The sequence below is a fragment of the Oryctolagus cuniculus genome, chromosome 7, assembly GCF_051225735.1.
Source record: "Oryctolagus cuniculus isolate XC-2025 breed Fujian yellow rabbit chromosome 7, ASM5122573v1, whole genome shotgun sequence".
In the NCBI taxonomy this organism is placed as follows: Eukaryota; Metazoa; Chordata; class Mammalia; order Lagomorpha; family Leporidae; genus Oryctolagus; species Oryctolagus cuniculus.
In genome coordinates, this window is record NC_142873.1 from 5,748,461 (window position 1) to 5,768,652 (window position 20,192).

General features: G+C 43.4%; 1 protein-coding gene and 1 long non-coding RNA gene across 12 annotated transcripts in view; one reads left to right on the forward strand and one right to left on the reverse strand.

The window, feature by feature from the left end:
* Positions 1–8,273, reverse strand: part of COP1 (COP1 E3 ubiquitin ligase) — a 209,809-nt gene extending 201,536 nt beyond the window's left edge. For 6 of the 9 annotated variants that reach the window (XR_011390253.2, XM_051856979.3, XM_051856982.3 and 3 more), the window contains exon 1: positions 7,596–8,273. Coding sequence is in view for 6 of the 9 variants with exons in the window: in XM_051856979.3 (XP_051712939.1) it covers positions 7,596–8,011 (416 nt within the window). In the remaining 3 variants the exon portion in view is untranslated. The remainder of the gene's footprint in view (positions 1–7,595) is intronic. The other 3 variants (XM_089299437.1, XM_089299436.1, XM_089299434.1) reach the window with 3 other exon arrangements.
* Positions 8,267–20,192, forward strand: part of LOC149125272 (uncharacterized) — a 76,660-nt gene continuing 64,734 nt past the window's right edge. The window contains exons 1-4 of one of the 3 annotated variants that reach the window (XR_016210334.1): positions 8,267–8,392; positions 13,032–13,202; positions 13,310–13,431; positions 16,422–16,651. This is a non-coding gene — a long non-coding RNA (uncharacterized LOC149125272). Of the gene's footprint in view, positions 8,444–13,031; positions 13,203–13,309; positions 13,432–16,421; positions 16,652–20,192 lie in introns of those variants that run through there. The other 2 variants (XR_016210333.1, XR_016210335.1) reach the window with 2 other exon arrangements.

Below are 20,192 nucleotides of genomic sequence, written 5' to 3' on the forward strand. Positions count from 1 at the left end.
TTGAAAAAAATTAAAAATTAAAATTCATAAAAGATCAAATACAAAAATACATTATACTATTATATACTGGTAATAATTTAGAACTGAAATTAAAAGAACAATTAACAGCATCAGAAACAAAAAATACTTAAGGATAAATTCAACAAATATGCTATAAGACCAAACACTTAAAAGTTTAAGATATTGCCAAGAGAAATTAAATAATACCTAAATAACTAGAAATATATTTTAATATAGTTTTCAATATAGTTTTAATTAAAATTTTACATCCTTTTGAGTAGAAATTAACAAGTCTATTTGAAAATTTATGTGGAAGTGCAAACAATCTAAATAATCAAAATGACTGAAATAAATGGCCTAAATTACAACCTGATTTCAAGACTTACTATATAGCAATCAATACAATATAGGAATAAAGATATAGAACAACAGAACAGAATGAAGATTCTAGAAATAAATGTGGCTGATTTTTTAAAAAAAGTTTAAAGAAAATTCAATGAACAAGGATAGCCTTTCCAATAAATGCTGCTATGATTACCAGACATCCATGGTGAGCCTTCAACTCTTACCACACAGTATATAAAAACTAATTTGAGGGGATGGTGCTGTGGTGTAGCTGGTTAAGCAGCTGCCTGCAGTGCTGGCATCCCATATGGGCACCAGTTCGAGAACTGACTGTTCCACTTCTGATCCAGCTCTCTGCTATGGCCTGGGAAAGCAGTGGAAAATGGCCCAAGTCCTTGGACCCCTGCGCTCATGTGGGAGACCCGGAAGAAGCTCCTGGCTCCTGGCTTCGGAAACACACAGCTCTGGCCATTGCAGGCATTTGGGGAGTGAGTAAGGAGATGCAAGAATTCTCCTTCTGTCTCTCCCTCTCTCTGTCTTTAACTTTGCCCCTCAAATAGATAGATAAATCTTTAAAAAAAAAAAAAAAAAAAAAGGGGGGAAAAAAGTTAGGTTAGGCATTTGTATGCAGCTCTGGCATCCACTACGGGTACTGGTTTGAGACCCGGCTGCTCCACTTCTGATCCAGCTTTCTGCTATGGCTTGGGAAAGCAGTAGAAGATGGCCCAAGTCCTTGGGCCCCTGTACCTGTGTGGGAGACCTGGAAGAAGCTCCAGGCTCCAGGCTTTGGTCTGGCCCAGTCCAGGTTGTTGTAGCCATTTGGGAAATGAACCATTGAATAAAGTTCTCCCTTCCTCTCTCCCTCTCTCCTTCCCTCTCTCTCTCTCTCAGTGTGTGTGTATGTGTTTGTATGTGTCCCTCTCTCTATAACTTTCAAGTTAAAAAAAAAAAAAGTTCCTGCTTGGGACATCTGCATCCCAAACCACGAGTGCTGGTTCAAGTTCTAGTTCCTCCACTTCCTGCTAATGTGCACACTGGTAGGCAGCAGATGGCTCAAGTGCTTAGGTACTTGCCACCCACACAGGAGATCTGGAAGGAAACCTAGGCTCCTGGCTTCAGAATGCCCCAGCCTAGCTGTTGCAAGCTTTCAGGGAGCGAACCAGCAGAGAGATGATTTGCCTTTCAAATAAAAAAAAATTAAAAAGATCTAAAAGAGCTCTCAAAACAGACGAAGTCCACTTTGTCTCATTATCTCTATTGCTCTGTTGGAGTCAACTAACCATGCCTGAACTAATACTGAGGGAAGGGGATTCCAATGCAGTTGGTTACTTTAGCCTGGATTGTATGTTCCAACTCTGAATTCAGAGGAGCAGCTACCCCAAACCACACAAACTAGCAAAAGGATGACTTCTTCAAGGTTATACCAGAAATAGAAGAAACAGAAATCAGACCAGCTCTGGTAATCCACTCTTCACTGAGAAATAAAGACAAACTGAGTCGATGAAACAAAAAATGAAAGGACAATTAACTCACATATGAGAAAAAGTTACCACATGAAAATATTATAAGGAAAGGCAGGAATTTATACAAATAGACCCTGACCTAAAAACATATAAAGAAAGACACAAAGCAAAGAACAAGTGAAGTTGAAGGCAATCAGCAGAGGTATGGGGACAGATGGACGAAATCATAAGTAAAAACAGGTCAAGATATAAAAGGCATTTATTTTGGATAATACGCATTTTAACAGGACAGAGAGGAATGGCTAATTACAGTTTTGTTTTGCTTTCCATAAAAAGCCTTTCCTTCGAAGCTGTGGAAGTTTTCTGAGAAACAGGGCTGCAGACTAAAATAATTATATAAAACATAAAGAAATCCCACAACAGCAAACATATGTGTATTTGGAAAAGTGAGCAACAAAATTTAAGGTTACAGTTATTGTAGTCAATAACAATTCTTGGATGGGAAATGATCACCTAAGTAACACTGGCTCATTATCAGGAAAAGTAAGAAAATCTGTGAAAGGAAAAGACAACTACCTATCAACATTCTTGGTAATGAACCCTAGCATGCAAGGACTTGTCTCTCAATTATAAACTAGAATCCAAATATTCTGCTTCATAAGCATATTCATTTTCTCCACCATTTAATTCGTCTATGTCTTCTGGTTACATCAATGCTGAAGACCCACCATCTGAGAGTTAAAAGGACCATACAGAAACGCTATAATTTGGCATCATTTTCTTAAGAAAACATTTCATCATCACTGTCATCCAAATTCCATATATATTTATAGAGCAAAAGAATCATCAAGTGTCAGTTTTACAGATTCAAGGAAGTTCTTGAATGATATTACAACAATCTAAATTTCAAAGTTGATTTCAGTAATTGACTATGCTTTAAAAGCTCTTCAAATTAGAGAGTCCTATATGTGTACGTTCACAATGGTCAAAAAAGTCACCTAAATTCTCCACTTACATTACCAACACAAAGAAAATTATATTCCATAATACAATCACTTTGAAAAATTGTTTATCCTTATATCCATTAAGAAAAATATTGCACAGGGGCAGACACTGTGGCATAGCAGGTTAAACATCTGCCTGGGGTGCCGGCATCCCATATGTACACCAGTTTGTGTCCTGGCTGCTCCACTTCCAATCCAGCTCCCTGCTAAGGTGCCTGGGAAAGCAGCAGAAGATGGCTGAAGTGCTTGGGCCCCTACACTCACATGGGATACCTGGCAGAAGCTCCTAGATCCTGGCTTTTGATCAGCCCAGCTCTGGCCATTCGGGGAATGAACCCGTAGATGGAAGCAGATGACTAAAAGTTAACTGTCCTACAAGGAGTTTACATTTCCTTACAAATATGAGGATACTTCAAAAACTTTGTGGTAAAATGGAATCAAAAGTTAAGTTTATTTTGAGCAAGCAAGTTTTTTAAGTTCTGCAATTTTTTTTGCACTATACAATTTCCATTAACTTTTTGAAAACCCCTTCATATTCATGGATTTTAAACATTTTTGCACTAAAATAAGCGTATCTTTTAACTCCATTTTCTATGAATTTTTTGAAGTACCATTCTACACATTTCTGCTACAAGTTGGAGAATAACAGACTCGTGGAGGCAGAAACGGTCATTTGAAATAGTCAGAAAGGCAAAGGCAAAAGCAGTAGTTATGTCACAGAATAAAATAAAAGAGCCAGAATAGAAAAAAGAAAGCATCTTCCAAAAATAGTCTAGACTCATATATTAGTTAATTGGACCAAAGAAGAAAAATATAGAAAAACCAAGGCAACAAAGACATTTTGTGAATGCTGAAAATTTAGTCAATGTAAAGCTAAATACTACTCATCCCTGTACCACAGATTCCCCATCTATAGGTACCCACATTTTAACATACTTCCAATCCTTATTAAATATTAAAATACAAAGTATAAATCCCCAAAACATTAATTCTGCAGCTAAATATAAACTTGTTTTCAAATATGAGAGGTCAGTGTGTGCATCTGAACGTACATGTGACTTTATTTAAACTAACTGTTCTTAGGAAGGAAGACATAGCTGCTCAATCCTGTCTCCAATTCTGACTGTGGTATCTAGGGATGTGGACAAATGGGGAGAGGGAGTGGTCAAGGATAAAAATATATATCTCATGTGAATGAAATAGCTGCTTCGCTCTATCTACCCCATTTTAAGAACCACTGGGGTGCTGGTGCTGTGGCATAGTGGGTGAAGCCGCTGCCTGCAGTGCCAGCATCCCATGTGGACGCTGGTTCGAGTCCTGGCTGCTCCACTTCCGAACCAGCTATCTGCTGTGACCTGGGAAAGCAGCAGAGGATGGCCCCTGTCCTTGGGTCCCTGCACCCACGTGGGAGACCCTGAAGAAGCTCCTGATTCCTGACTACTGGCTTCGGATCGGTGCAGCTCTGGCCTTTGCCACCAGTTGGGGGGTGAGCCAGCAGATGGAAGACCTCCCTCCCTCCCTCCCTCTCTCTCTCTCTCTCTCTCTCTCTGCCTCTCCTTCTCTCCCTGTGTAACTCTTTCAAATAAATAAATAAATCTTAAAAAAAAAAATCACTGGGCTAGATGGCTAGATACAAGTACCTTAACTTACAGATCTAAAATTCTCTAACTACATTCAAAGAAAGTTCTAAATTAACAATGTTGAGATGCAAGTTTTCATTTTGTTCCTGAGCTGCCCAATCTAAAAGAAAGCTACTTATCTTCTCTGTGCTTCAAAAGCAATTGTATTTTTTTTTTTTTTTTTTTTTTTTTTGGACAGGCAGAGTGGACAGTGAGAGAGAGAGACAGAGAGAAAGGTCTTCCTTTGCCGTTGGTTCACCCTCCAATGGATGCCGCGGCCAGTGCGCTGCGGCCGGCGCACCGCGCTGATCCGATGGCAGGAGCCAGGAGCCAGGTGCTTTTTCCTGGTCTCCCATGGGGTGCAGGGCCCAAGCACCTGGGCCATCCTCCACTGCACTCCCTGGCCACAGCAGAGAGCTGGCCTGGAAGAGGGGCAACCGGGACAGAATCCGGTGCCCCAACCGGGACTAGAACCCGGTGTGCCGGCACCACAAGGCGGAGGATTAGCCTAGTGAGCCGCGGCACCGGCCAGCAATTTTATTTTTAAAAGACAAGTTCTCTGTAAGCTCACAGAACTGCTGTAAGAATAAAATGAAATGTTAAGTATAAGCCTATGCTTAAAATGTGCTATAGACGAATAAGCAATCATCATTATTATTTGAACTTGACCTCACTTGGATATAAAGGTGCAGAGTAATTTGAATTGGTCAACAGTTTGACCTTGAGGCATACAAAAGACCAGACCAACCAACCACCAGAGCCAATCAGAAATGAAAAGGATTCCTTGGGCCTTGCCTAATTCATATCCTCTTATCCCAAGAGTTTGGCCAAGAGCAAATCTGGCTTAAGAAACAGAAAATGGTCTCTCATTAGTTAATTCCACTGAATATTCAAATTTTCCAGATAAAGAAGCAACAGACAAAAGAGATTCCTAGACAGAAAGTGAAATATTCAGAGTTTTTACCTAAATATTTTCATTGGATGTTTCCACACTAGAAATCAATAGTCTAGGCAACATGGTTAGGACTCAAAACTAGTTTGAAATTTTTAAAAGTTGGGGTTGGCGCTGTGGCACAGCAGGATAATGCCCTGGCCTGAAGCGCCGCTGGCATCCCATATGGGTGCCGGTTTGAGACCTGGCAGCTCCACTTCTGATCCAGTTCTCTGCTGTGGCCTGGGAAGGCAGTAGAATATGGCCCAAGTCCTTGGGCCCCTGCACCTGTGTGGGAGATCTGGAAGAAGCTCCTGGCTTCGGATCAGCGCAGCTCCGGCCGTTGTGGCCAACTGGGGAGTGAATCATTAGATGGAAGACCTCTCTCTTCTCTCTCTCTCTGCCTCTCCTCTCTTCTCTGTGTAACTCTGACCTTCAAATAAATAAATCTTTAAAAAAATTTAAGTGATAAATAAAAATTTTAATAAAATTTTAAACTAATTAAATATCAGTGCCATCTACTCCTACAACGTATTTTACAGTACACAGAAACTCATAGGGTGTTTGGCAAAAAGCAAATGTCAAATAACTATCTGTTAATTGAAAATGAATCTTGATGTGAATGGAATGGGAGAGGGAGTGGGAGATGGGAGGGTTGCGGGTGGGAGGGAAATTATGGGGGGTGGGGGGAAGCCATTGTAATCCATAAGCTGTACTTTGGAAATTTATATTTGCTAAATAAAAGTTAAAAAACAACTATCTGTTGAGTGACTGAATGATTGCTTCCCTTATTTCTCACCTCTTCCATACTATTTCAGTGATCTACACAGATGCTGACATGTTTGTTTTCTTTTAGTCTATTGAAAACTGAAAGGCAAATAGTGTTTACAAAGACAACTAAATTCTGCAGACTCCCACTATTTTATTATCTTTTACCTCATGGTGTGGCTCTATTGGGACTGGGAGGGAAGGCAAGCAACTCTTAGACCCAGCCACAGACTGTTCAACTTATTTATGAACAACAATCCCAAGTATAGCCCAGTGTCAATTTAAAAATGAACTAACTTTGAATCCAGAATAAAAGCAGAATTATGAATAAGGATGTAATCCTTCTGCAGGAACAAGAATCTGTCTGCACATCTAATCAATGAATGTTCCCGATCATTTCCATTTCTAGCCCTATCATGCTTACTGACAATTCCGATTATCTTCAACTTCCCCCATGAATGTGCAAGCCAACTTCCTACACTCACTGAAAGTTCTATCAACGAGCCTTCCTGCAGGAAGGGCACAAATCCCTGTCGGTTCTTAATCAGCTAAAAACTGCTGCTGTCTCATAATCCTACCAACAGTAAGCACAGCCTAATGAAAACCCCAAAACGGACTCAGCAAGACAATGAACTTCACCCTTCACTGAAAGTAACCAAATCGCCTTTGAGTCAAATACCACCACATGTTACTGTGTATCATTCAAGATGCAACTATGATGACAAAATGTCTACACGGAGCATTTCAAATCACTCAAGTTTCCGTGTACTCAGTTATACAGTGTAAAACAATTACACCTGACCCACGGATAATATTTCATCAACGTGCTTCGTTCTTTCAAGAAACCCACCTGACAAGTGGAATTTTTTTGTGCACAGACTGGCTGCTGTAGCCTCAAGAGCAGATTTAAAAATAATCGCCTTAACCATTGAGATGGAAAAGGAGAGATATCTATATTCACACACGATGGGTGCTTGCACTAAACCCCTCTTCCTAAAACACCCACACCCATGTTCAGGGCATCATCCAGCACACTTCCTCTGAGGACATTCTGACCAACTCCATCCCTCAGCATCCCAGCAGGAAAGATCCTCTCCCTTGGCAAATTGAATTCACCACCACGGGTACTGTCGGGTCACCAAACAGCCAAAACGTTCCAGACCCCACCTCCTCGCCCAAATTTCTCCTGGTAGCAACGACCACTGAGCTGACCTTGCACGCCTCCCGGCGCCCCCGTGCACTACTCCCCAGCGCCTCTTTCTCTTGCTGCGGCCGACCCTGCCTCGGGACGCCCGCACTGCCCACCCCAGCACCCGGAGCCGGAACGTGTCTGCAAAGCATCGGATCCCGCTGCAGGCGCCACTTCTGCACCAGCATCCCGCGCTCTCCCGCACTGCAGCCCGCCGGCCCCAGGCACAGAACTCCCGAATTCGCCAGCGGGAAGCGGGGTGCTCTTCAAACCCACCAGACGAAGTCGTTGCTTTTGTCCTCGTAGGAGTTGAGGAGCCCGTTGCAGAGAGGGGCGAGCAGGGGTCGCTTCCTGCTGCCGCTGCCGAGGCTGGAGCTGCTGCCTCCTACGCCGGCGCTGGGCCTGGCCGCGCAGCTGAGCCGGGACAGGCCCGCCGACACCGCCCCGCCGCCGCCGCCGCCGCCCGACACGGCGGCCGCCACCAGCACAGGCCGCGCCGGACCCCCGAGGCCGCCCGAGCCCGCGGCCTGCGCGGCCCCGCCGGACCCCAGCGCCGCCGCCGCCGCCGCCGCCGCGGCAGGGGGCGACGGGGAAGAGGCTAAGGACGAGGAGGCGGAAGTCACCGAGGAGGCCGCCGAGGAGCCGGGGCTCGTCCCCGCGGAGCCGGAGCCGGCCTGGCGGCTGCTGGACATCCTGACTGCCGCCCCTGCGGCCGGCGCTGGGGGCCGAGGGAGCGCGACCCTCCGCCGCCTCCCCGCCCCGCCTCAGTGCATCCTGAGGGCGCGCGCCGCGCCGGGAGGTGGGGCGAGGAACAATAAAGTTGGCTTTTTCTTTTCTTTTTTTTTTTTTTTAAAGGCAACCACACACCAGCGCGCGACGGGAGGGGGCGGAGGAAACTCGTCGAGCGGCGTCGAAGCCACTGCCGCCCTCGCGGCCGCCGCCAACCCCGGCGCGTCGTGGCCGGCCGTGCGCGTGCGCGTGCGCGGCGGAAGGGGCGGGCGCGGCGCGCGCTACAACTCCGGGAGCGTCCTCGGCCGGAGACTCCCCGGTCGAAAGCGGCGTTCGTTCTTGACGTAGGCGAGGGCCTTCTTGGATTGGTGGGATGGAGAGGAGTGGGATGAATGGTGAGGGGTGGCGCGGCGGCTTGACGGACGGCCGGAGGGGCGGGGAGAAGCGCTCGGGAAAGCGACTGCGCACGCGCGCCCGCCGGAGGCGCCGACGCTCGCGGGGCACCCCGGGTGCCCGACCCCGGCGCGGCCGCGCGGAGGCCGCATCGCGCATGCGTGCGTGCGTGCGGGCGGGCGCACCGCCTTCCGGAAGGCGCGGTGGGAGTGGTGGCTGTCTCCTCAGAGGCGGGCGGTGTGGCTCGGTGGCGAGGGCGCAGGTGTCTGGGGGCGCACGGAAGGAGCCGAGAAGCGTGGAGCAGCTGTAGAGGTCGCCGGGCTGGCTCTGCTGAGGTGAATCGCTTTTCCCCAGCGTCGCCGGTGACAGCTGGTGAATGGCAAACGTCATGGCAGGCGTTCCCGGTTTCGCTCCCGTATTTTGAAGAGTTTACTAAATTTAACACGGCAACAATGGGAAACCGCGTGGTGCTTAACCAGAAGACAGCTGTGTCAGAATCCCGGCTTAACATTGGCCTGTTGCAGTTGTAGCACGAAACGAGGAAACCTGGCCCGTGGCCCCGTTAGAAATGTGCACTTTGGAGTAGGCTTTTTTTTTTTTTTTTTTTTTTTTTGAGTATTGGAAACGGCGGACTCTCTTACTTGCCGCCCTTGAGAATCCCTAACATTCTGGAAGATGCCAGATTTGCTCTGTCCTGGTGCTGACAAAGTCTGTTGGCACCGAGGGGCTTTCTCTGGGAATAACTGGCCATGCTGGCGGGCAGGGCCGAGGAAAGGCTTAGAGAGCCCCAGCAGCGCCGACCGGGACTTTGCCCTGGGCAGTAGCCATCGCCAGGCACCTGCCATCCTAGTCCCAGCTTCGTGGGCTGAGCTCAGGGTTTTGCTCAGATGATGTAGGAACGAGCTTTCCAGGTTTCTGAAAACAGCTCTTGCAAGAAAGTCTTGCATCATCCGAATTGTTGTTTAAAGTTCTCCTTCAAGACCCAGTGGAAGCGTGAAGTGGCAGAGATCTTTGCACCCTCCTTTGTGCAACCAGGATATTCCGTTTGCCCTTGTAACGTTGCATTTTAGTGCTTTACATGCGACCTCCATCAGCCGTGTCAGCTTTCAGCTTATATTGTGCTCGTGCCTGACCTGTGATAGGTCTGCATTAAACATTTCTGTGTTACCATGAATAACCCTATTGATCATCTCATTTTTATTTAACATCTGTATTTCCAGCTAAATTATTAGCCTATGAAAGCAAGTACCATATGGGGCATTCAGTAATTATTTGATGAGGGAATGCATAAGTAAATTGATGGTGAAGATTTATTAAATGCTCACTATGCGTTAAGCCTGGATTGCTAGAAAGAAAAAGTTTATAAAAACATTGTTTCTGCATTTAAGAAACCAATGGAATAATTGAAGAATTAGGAATAAAGGTAATAATATCAAGGAGCACATGCTAAATGCTTAGCAGGTGAAGTAGAGAGTCACCATAGGAGTTTGGAGCAAGAGCATATATAAAGGGCCAGCCCTTTTGCTGGAGGCCTTAAGAGAAAAATATGGCTTGGTTAATCAAAAAGTATAAAGTTATCATTCTAGAGACAAGCTTTCAGCAAATTCAGATTTCTGATAGAGAAAGAACAATTCTCTAGGAGAAATTTCTCTGGAGACTATATCATCAAGACCTCAAATTTAGTCTGAAAAATAGCCAATAAACAATTGAGAACAAGAAAGCATTAACCAGAATTTTTAAAAAATGTGACAAGTATGTAAGATGTTAATGATAGGGGAAGCTGGGGCCTGTTGTGCCAGCATTCCATATGGGCACTGGTTCGAGTCCCCGCTGCTCCACGTCTGATCCGGCTTTCTGCTATGGCCTGGGAAAGCAGTAGAAGATGGCCCAAGTCCTTGGGCCCCTGCACCCACATGGGAAACCCAGAAGAAGCTCCTGGCTCATGGCTTCAGATCAGCACCACTCCGGCTGTCACAGCCAACTAGGAAGTGAACCAGCGAGTTGAAGACCTCTCTCTCCTCTCTCCTCTCTCTCTCTCCCCTTCTGCCTCTCCTTCTCTGTGTAACTGTGACTTTCAAATAAATAAATAAATATATTTTAAAAAAATGTAATGGGGAACCTGAATTTGAGGTATATGGGAACTCTGTACACCTCCACAATTTCTGTTTTGTAAATTTAGAACTATTTTGAAATAAAAAGTTTTTAAAATGGTTGTTTTGAAGGCTTAAATTTTTGGTGGATTAATTTTAAATGAGGTGGCAGTTTAGGAGCAAAAAGACTCAAAAAATTACAGCAATCAATAATAAATGATAAGATTCTAGATTAGGTCACTGATGAGGAAAGTAAAATATTCTGAGAAAAAAGCTAAAGTTGCCATAGTGTTACGTTAACTCTGTAAAAGAATCTAAGAAATTTGAAGGCATGACCCAAGTCTGGTCATGTCTTCACTGTCTTTCTCAGTGCATGGCACCGTGGCCACTATGGTGACCAAGAGTAAAGAATGACTCCAAAGATAACTCTTGCTAATGTGATGCTAGAGTTGGAGACACCCAGTGGTGATTTAGTTTTGAATGTGTTCACTATTGGATGAGAAAATATTCTGGTAAGTATATACAGGAAGTGGTTGAAAATTCAAGGCTGAGGCTCAAAAGAAAGTTGAGTACATGAGAGAAATACTTGGAGGTTGGTAAAGTGTATCACTGATTAAGATGATTTTACGAAACTATTATTATGCCATGATTATGAAATCTTAGTCTGGAGAAAATTCATCTAGGAAGTTTGTTAAAAACTGCTGATTCCTGGGGCCAGTGCTGTGGTGTAGTAGGTTAAGTTTGTGCCTGCGATGTTGGCATCTCCTGTGAGTGCCAGTTCAAGTCCCAGCTTCTCTATTTCTGGTCCAGCACCCTGCTAATGGGCTGGGAAAGCTGTGGAAGTTGGCTGAAGTGCTTTAGGCTCAACACCCAAATGGGAGGCCTGGGAGAAGCTCCTGCTGTTGCAGCCAATTGGGGAGTGAAACAGTGCATGAAAGACCTCTCTTTCTCTCTGTAACTCTGCCTCTCAAATAAATAAATCTAAAACAAAAGAAAGAAAACCTGCAGGTTCCTGAGCTCCACCTTCAGATACTCTGACTAAACATGGGATAGAGCCTATGCAGATGTGTGTATACTAGCACCCACGTGAATCTGGAGCTGGTCATTAACACTTTGAAAACACTGATTGATAATGTGCAGGATATAAATGAAATATGTGAAATAGTCTCTTCCTTCCAGGCAGGTTATTCAAAAGGCAGATAGTAATAGGTCTCCTAGGAAAAGAAGTTGTCAATGCTTGGAACCAGCTTCAGTAAAATCAAAATTCAGAAAAGGAAGTTGAAGGAATGTGATGTAATAGAATTTCCCTTTCATACCATAATGATATGTGAAGACTGTTTGGAAATACACAGCTCTTATTAGTTTCTACAAGCAAGATATTCTGGGAAAGCAGAAGCAAAAAGAGGAAACAGTAAAACACACACAGAAGAACATCAAGCAACTCCAGAGAAATAACAGGAGAAAATAAGCAAACATGAAGAAATAAAGTAAATGTGAAATCAAAACTAAGTCCAAATAGTTAATCATGTAAGTGTATTAATCCTGTGAACCACAAAAATGTCCAGACAAAATCCAAAGTCTTGTAGCAAAGGAATTGTGATGGAATGTAACTAGCAAGAGGATTTCCAAGACATGGAAAGTGTGTGGGAAAATGTAATTAAAAGAGTTTTTTTTTTTTTTTTGGTGCAAAAATGATTCATACATAATTTTTTCACAATGGAATTTCCATGAATTTTTTTTTTTTTTTTTTTTTTTTTTTTTTTTTTTTTACAGGCAGAGTGGACAGTGAGAGAGAGACAGAAAGAAAGGTCTTCCTTTGCCATTGGTTCACCCTCCAATGGCCGCCACGGCTGACACGCTGCGGCCGGCGTACCACGCTGATCCGAAGGCAGGAGCCAGGTGCTTCTCCTGGTCTCCCATGGGATGCAGGGCCCAAGCATTTGGGCCATCCTCCACTGCACTCCCGACCACAGCAGAGAGCTGGCCTGGAAGAGGGGCAACCGGGACAGAATCCGGTGTGCCGGCGCTGCAAGGTGGAGGATTAGCCTATTGAGCCGCGGAGCTGGCCTCCATGAATGTTTTGAAGAGCCCCTTCTGTGCATGAATTTAAAAAAAAATTTTGAGTTACAGAGAGAGGAAGAGAAAAGAGAGCTTCCATCCAGTGGTTCACCCTCCAGTGCCAGCAATGGCTGGTTCTTGACCAGGCCAAAGCCAGGAGGCTGGAATTCCATTGGGATCTCTCACGTGTATGAGTGGCAGAGATCCAAGCACTTGGGCCATCTTCTGCTGCCTTCCCAAGTACATTAACAGGAGCTGGATTGAAAGTGGAGAAGCAGAGACTCAAACCAGGGCTCATATTGGATGCTGGCATTGCAGAGGGCAACTTAACCTGCCAGACCACTATGCTGGCCCCTTCCATGAATATTTTGAATTATTAGCTCTTTTCTTTATTTTTTAGAGAGACATTTAGAGAGTTCCCATCTGTTTGCTCACTCCCCAGATGCCTATAATGCCTGAAACTGAAGCCAGAATCCTGGAATGCGATTCCTACATGGATGGCAAGAACTCAACTACTTGTACCATCATCACTCCCTCCCATAATCTACATTAGCAGAAAACTGGAATCATAAGCTGGAGCCAGGAATCAAAACCAGATACTCCAAAATGAGATGTAGGCATTTTAACTGCTAAGTTAAATTCTCACTCCTGAAGTATCATCATATTTCTGAGGTGTCCTATTCAAATATCATACTTAAGACTGCTGGTTTCCATCTACAGCTAACCCTGCCTTTGGTAACTAGTCCTCCAAAAGATCTTCCCTGAAGAGCTTTATCTGCCTGATTGATCTACAGGATTTGCTGCCTATTTGCCCTGCTTACTGTCTTACCAGTAGCTTCTTGGTGAGTTTTTTTTTTTTTCAAATGTTAATATGGTTGCTCTGTTAAAACAAGTTACTGGGGATGGCACTGTGGCACAACAGGTTGTAGGACACCACTTACAACCCATATCAGAATGCCAGTTGAGTCCTGGCTGCTCAGCTTGTCATGTAGCTGTCTGCTAATGCTCCTTGGTAGGCAGTAGATAATGGCCTCAGTGCTAGGTCCACTGCCACCCACAAGAGAGACAGGAGGGAATTCTTGGCTCATGGCTTTAGCTTTGCCCAGAACCTAGCTGTTATGGCTGTTTGGGGAATGAATTAGCAGATGGAAGATCAACTGCTGTTGCTGTGCCTTTCACATGAATAAGTAAATAATTCTTTTTTAAAATTTAGTAATGTGAAATAACAAATATGGTATTTTTTTCTTTTTAACATTTATTTATTTGAAAGGCAGAATTACAGAGGGGGGGGAGGGAGGGAGGGCGAAAGGGAGGGAGGGAGGTCTTCCATCCGCTGGTTCAATTCCCAGAGGGCCACAACAGATGGAGCTGAGCTGATCTGAAGCCAGGAGCCAGGAGCCAGGAGCTTCCTCTGGGTCTCCCATGTGGGTATAGGGACCCAAGGACTTGGGCCATCTTCCCCTGCTTTCCTAGGCCATAGCAGAGAGCTGGATCAGAAGAGGAGCAGCAGGGACTTGAGCCAGCACCCAAATGGGATGCTGGCACTGCATGTGGTGGCTTTACCTGCTATACCACAGCACCAGCCCCTAAATAAGGTATTTGAAAGCTAAATTAAAAACAAAAAAGTTTTTTCTGTCTGTGAATGGACAGAAAAATAGCGATTTTTATGAACCCCGTACTATAATAATGCATCTACAAAAATAATATACGTTCAGTTGATAAAATGAAAAGTTCCATTTTATCCATTAAGACCCAGAATATACTAGTATCTATGGAGAACTAGAATTTCTTAGAGTTATTGGAGGGTGATCCCTTTTATATAAATGTCTATCCCACTGTTTCCATTGCATGTGATTTCACCATTAGCTTTTATTCCTCCTTTAACATTCTTCTTTTATAAACTTCCAAGTCTTTTTACTTTTAGGGAAGGTAAGCTAATAGCACTAATACCTTGTTATCATATTTGTGTTGAAGCAATTCTTTGCGGGTTACAGCTAGCAATTTTAATTAAAGAAGTTATATAATATGGTCTGGAACAATCAAAAGTGTTGGAACACAGAAGCATTATAGATGGGGCTGAATAAATATGAATACAAATTATTAAATAGGACTAGTCAGCTTTTTAAAAGCCTAAGATTAGGAAAATAGCAACATTAACAAAAAATTTACTTGTTTTAATACAGTGAATGTGTATATACTTTGTGAAGATATGGAAATGTTTAGATCTACTTGAAGATCATAAACCATAGTGTGATCTAGGGAATTCTGTGAGGACAGAGCAATAGTCCATATGAAGTGGTATTAAAGGGAAGAAGAAGAAAATAATCAATTCACACTGTAACTAAAGCAGATCGCATTACAAGTCTCACTCCATATATTTGATCACGATACCTGGAATGCGGCACAATGAAGTGATCTGGGAAAGTGTGTATGGCTAGAATCAGGAATATTTATAATTGTACACTGTCACCTTAAATTTGCAGCAAGTCCCCTTCCTAGATTGTCAGTGATACTTTTCTGCCTAGACTCTGAAGAATTCAGGTATAATTACTGGCAATTGATACTATAATAACTCCTCCAATATCTGCTCATACCACTCCTGATGATGGCTTTTGTGTTATATAATATGTTATTAATATTACACATGTGTCAAGAAGAGACAACAAAAACAGGAAATTATGAAATTCAGTCTTAGCACTATATGGAAAAGGAAGAAAGGGGCCAGTTTTCCTGAGGGACAGTGAGGTTATAAACTGACATTAGTCCCCAGAATGAATCCTATGCTACTTGTATTTTATGCATGTGGTCATGCCTAATCATGCCAACAGGGTTGAGTGTTTCTTTACATGAGAAACTTGAGGCTTTGTGGTGATAAGTCTGACAGAGAGAGATGGTGTGTACACGTTTGATTTAAGGGCAAGGCATTGGAGCAGGGTGGGGTGGCATTGTGTCATAGCTAAGTAAGCCTGTGGTGCTGTCATCCCATCACTTTCCGTCTAGCTCCCTGTCAATGTGCCTGGGGAGGCAGGAAGTAATGGCTGTGGTACATGAGTTCCTGTCACACGTGTAGAAGACCCAGATGGAGTTTCTGGCTTTTGGCTTCAGCCTGGCCCAACCCTGGCTGTTGCCACCATTCAGGGAGCAGACTGGAGGATGGAAGATCTTTCTCTGTATTTCTTACTCTCCCTGTAATTCTGTCTTTCAAATAAATAAATAAATTTTTAAGAGGTGGGAGTAGTCTAAAATTTGAGGGGTTGGGACAGGCATATTAGTCGGTAGATGCCCATGTCCCACCCCAGAGTTTTTGGGTATAATTCCTGGCTCTGGCTCCTGACCTTAGCTTCCTGCCAGTACAACGGGAAACAGGAAAGATGGCTCCAGCATTTGGGTTCTTGCCACCAATGTGTGAGATCTAGATTGTGGTCATGGCTCCTGGCTTCAGCTCTCGTCCTCCTCAGCTGTTGTGGGTGTTTGGCGAGTAAAATAGTAGACAGGATCTCCGTCTCTTTCACTGCCTTTCATACGAAAAATGGAAGCAAGTTTGAGGGTTTGTTGTAACTAGGGCAAATTACTCTAATTCACACAAATTTAAACAAACTTTAAATTCCTAACAAGCACAGAGGAAGTAAAAGTAACATGAAGTATTAATTTTGAACATAAAGCAATAGTACTGTTATTTCTCTATAAATTGTGATAGAAAACTGGACTATCCACTTTAAAATGTTATCAGCTGGGCCAGCGCTGTGGTGCAGTAGGTTAAAGCCCTGGCCTGAAGCGCCGGCATCACATATGGGTGCCAGTTCTAGTCCCGGCTGCTCCACTTCCTATCTAGCTCTCTGCTATGGCCTGGGATATCAGTAGAAGATGGCCCAAGTCCTTGGGCACCTGCAACCACATGGGAGACACAGAAGAAGCTCCTGGCTTTTGGTTTCGGATCAGTGCAGCTCCGGCCATTGTGACCATCTGGGGAATGAACCAGCAGATGAAAGACCTCTCTCTCTGTCTCTACCTCTCTCTTTGTAACTCTGTCTTTCAAATAAATAAAATAAATCTTTAAAAAAATGTTATCAGTTAATCTTTACTTCACACAATGCAGAAATATAATCCAGATAAAATTTTATGTATAAAATAATAATTATTGGGGCCGGTGCCGTGGCTCAGTTGGTTAATCCTCCTCCTGCAGTGCCAGCATCCCATATGGGCACCGGGTTCTAGTCCTGGTTGCTCCTCTTCCAGTCAAGATCTCTGCTGTAGCCAAGGAGGGCACTGGAGGATGGCCCCAGTGCTTAGGTCCCTGCACCCACATGGGAGACCAGGAAGAAGCACCTGGCTCCTGGCTTCGGATCGGCGCAGCACCAGCCATGGAAGCCATTTGGGGGGTGAACCAACGGAAGGAAGACCTTTCTCTCTGTCTCTCTCACTGTTTTAACTCTACCTATTAAAAAATTTAAAAAAAATTATTGAATAATAGCGAACATTTCTGAGTTTTTATGTTGAGCTTTGTTAAATTGTTTTTGCAAACCTAGGAAATGGGTATACTATCATATTTATGTCACAGTAGGTAGGACTGACTGCAGACTTTTTTTTTTTTTTTTTGACAGGCAGAGTGGACAGTGAGAGCGAGAGACAGAGATAAAGGTCTTCCTTTTGCCGTTGGTTCACCCTCCAATGGCCGCCGCGGCCAGCGCGCTGCGGCCGGCGCACAGCGCTGATCCGATGGCAGGAGCCAGGTACTTATCCTGGTCTCCCATGGGGTGCGGGGCCCAAGTACTTGGGCCATCCTCCACTACACTCCCTGGCCACAGCAGAGAGCTGGCCTGGAAGAGGGGCAACCGGGAAAAAATCAGGCGCCCTGACCAGGACTAGAACCCAGTATGCTGGCGCTGCAAGGTGGAGGATTAGCCTAGTGAGCCGCGGCGCCGGCCAGGACTGCAGACTTTGTTGTAGGAGTAGGATTGCCTGTATCAACACCATTCCCTACTCTCTTTTAGAATTTAGAACTAAGATTGGATCATTTTTTGTTTTCTTTTGTTTGCCCTTCTGTGGACCTTTTCAATCTGAGTTCCTTTATCTTTCTTTAATTCAGGGAAATTAATCTTTACTATTTTATCATGTATTTCCTTTTCTTCTTTCTGAGATTTCTATTAATTGGACTTGGTCATTCATTTTCTATCCTCTATACTTCTTAGCTTTTCTTTTTTTTTTTTTTTTTTTAGCTTTTCTCTTAAATATTCTTCTATTTTTTACTTTCTACTAGAGTTCTTCCATGTATTTTATGTTGCTAATTTGTTGTTTGGCTGGGTCTATCTACTATTATTTTACTAACCATTGTTCTTTTACTACTAAATAGTTTTACTTCTTCTCAATATAATTTTTGGTTCCCAATATATATTTGATTAGCAGATGGTATCTAGTTCATAAATTCATTCCTTGAAAAATTTCAGTGAGTCTCTGTCTCTGTTATTCAGGAATAACATTCATTGATTCAACATTTACTGGAACCTTAAATGGACAAGTATAGCAGTGTGTTAGCCAGAATACCAAGTTGTGTAGTAGTTACACAAATGTCCTTCCCCTTTGGTCTTAAGCACTTACGAGGAAGACAAAATAAATAAGCATTTGAGCTAGGTAGTAAGTGCTGTGAAACAAAGTTGAGTAATAGAAATGCTATTTTGAATAAGTTGCTCAAAACCACATCTCAGACTTTGTGAGATGAGAGAATGATGAGAAGAAGTAGGTCAAGCGAAGAGTAAGGGAGGATCATTTTAGGCAGAGGTTATTACTGCATTTGCAAAGGTTGAATGCTTGGAGTATTTGAGGTCTGAAAGCCAGTGTCTAAAGCAAAGAGAAGATAGAGCAAGGAAATGAGGTCAGAAAGGTATAGACTGAATTTGTGTCCCTTCAAAATTCATATGTTGAAGCCCTGACACCCAGTATCTCAGAACCTGGCTGTGTTTGGGGACAGGACCTTTAAAGAGGAAACTACATTAAAAAGAGGGCTTAATCAAATCTAACTGGTATCTGTATAAGAAAAGGACATTTAAACACAAAGAGATACCAGGGATGAAAAAGCACAAAGGAAAGACCTTCTCTCTTTGTGGAACACAGAGAGAAGGCAGCCATCTGCCAGCCAAGAAGAAACCTCAAAAGAAACTAACCCTACCAACACCTTAATCTTGTACTTTTAGACTCAAGAACTGAGAAAATGAGTTTTTGTTGTTTAAAACACCCAGTCTATGGTTTTTTGTTATGGCAGCCTTCTCAACTAATACAGGCAGCCAAGAACTATTTTTTGAAAGATTTATTTATTTTATTTGAAAGTCAGAGATACTGAGAGAAAGGAGAGGCAGAGAGAGAGAGAGAGAGAGAGAGAGAGAGAGAGGTCTTCCATCCGCTGGTTCACTCCTCAATTGGCTGCAATGACTGGAGCTGTGCTGATTTGAAGCCGGGAGCCAGGAACTTTTTCTAGATCTCCTACATGAGTGCAGGGATCCGAGGACTTGGGCCATCTTCTACTGCTATCCCAGGCCATGGCAGAGAGCTGGACAGGAATTAGAGCAGCTGGGTCTTGAACCAGCATCCATATGGGATGCCAGCACTGCAGGCGGTGGCTTAGCCCACTACACCACAGTGCTGGCCCTAGCCAAGAACTATTTTTAACAGCAAACTGTTACCATCTGAATAGAGATTTTATCCCAAAAAAATATAAATGTACATGTTCCAGTTGTTTTAGTAATGTAAAAAGTTTATTTTGAGAAACACAGAGAACTTGGGACTTTCTTGAGGACAATATTAAGAATCCACTTATTTCCCATGAAAAGAGACACTATAATCCAATATATAGTAAAACTCATGAGGAATTTATTTGCTAAGCATCCTGACATAATAACTAAGGAAAAGACAGACTTATTTGGAAACATCAAGAACAGTAAAAATTAAACTACCACTTATCAGTGATGAAGACCAATATAAAAAGGCAAACCATCAACTGTGAGTAAAATCTTAGGGTAACTGAGGCCCTTTATTGTGCCCCCTGGTTGTGTTTAAGACCCCACCATCCGTTTACCCTACTTCTGGTGACTTCTTTTCCCTTTATGATTATTCTGCCCATGTGGTTCTCGACAGAAGCCAACCCTCAAAGCTTCAAGAAGTTTAACAAACAGTCCAGGCTTAAATGAAAGAGTGAATCTTAGTGCCTCCCCGAGACTGGTTCAAGGAGAGGCAAATGGTTAAAGAAAGATGAAATTCTGCTTTTTTGTGTAGAATTAGCTTGGAAGGGTGTAGATTTTTTTTTTAAGTGGTATATGGCTACAGCACAAAGACTGCTAAAAGTCTCTTAGTTGCTTGTCCCTCACCAACTCTTTGCCTAGCCCACATGAATTTTGCTTTGAATCCAGCCATGCCTGATATCAATTTTATTCCAAATTATATATTTAAAAGGAAAATACATTCCATAACTGCTACAGTTGTACCTAGCTTTGCAGTTGTTGATATCTTTTAACTAGAACATCAGAATCTTAATCACAATAATTATGCTTTTTCTGGTCTGTTCCCAGTATCTAGTATATCATGCATAAGGTTAACACATTTTCCATGAGTGGAT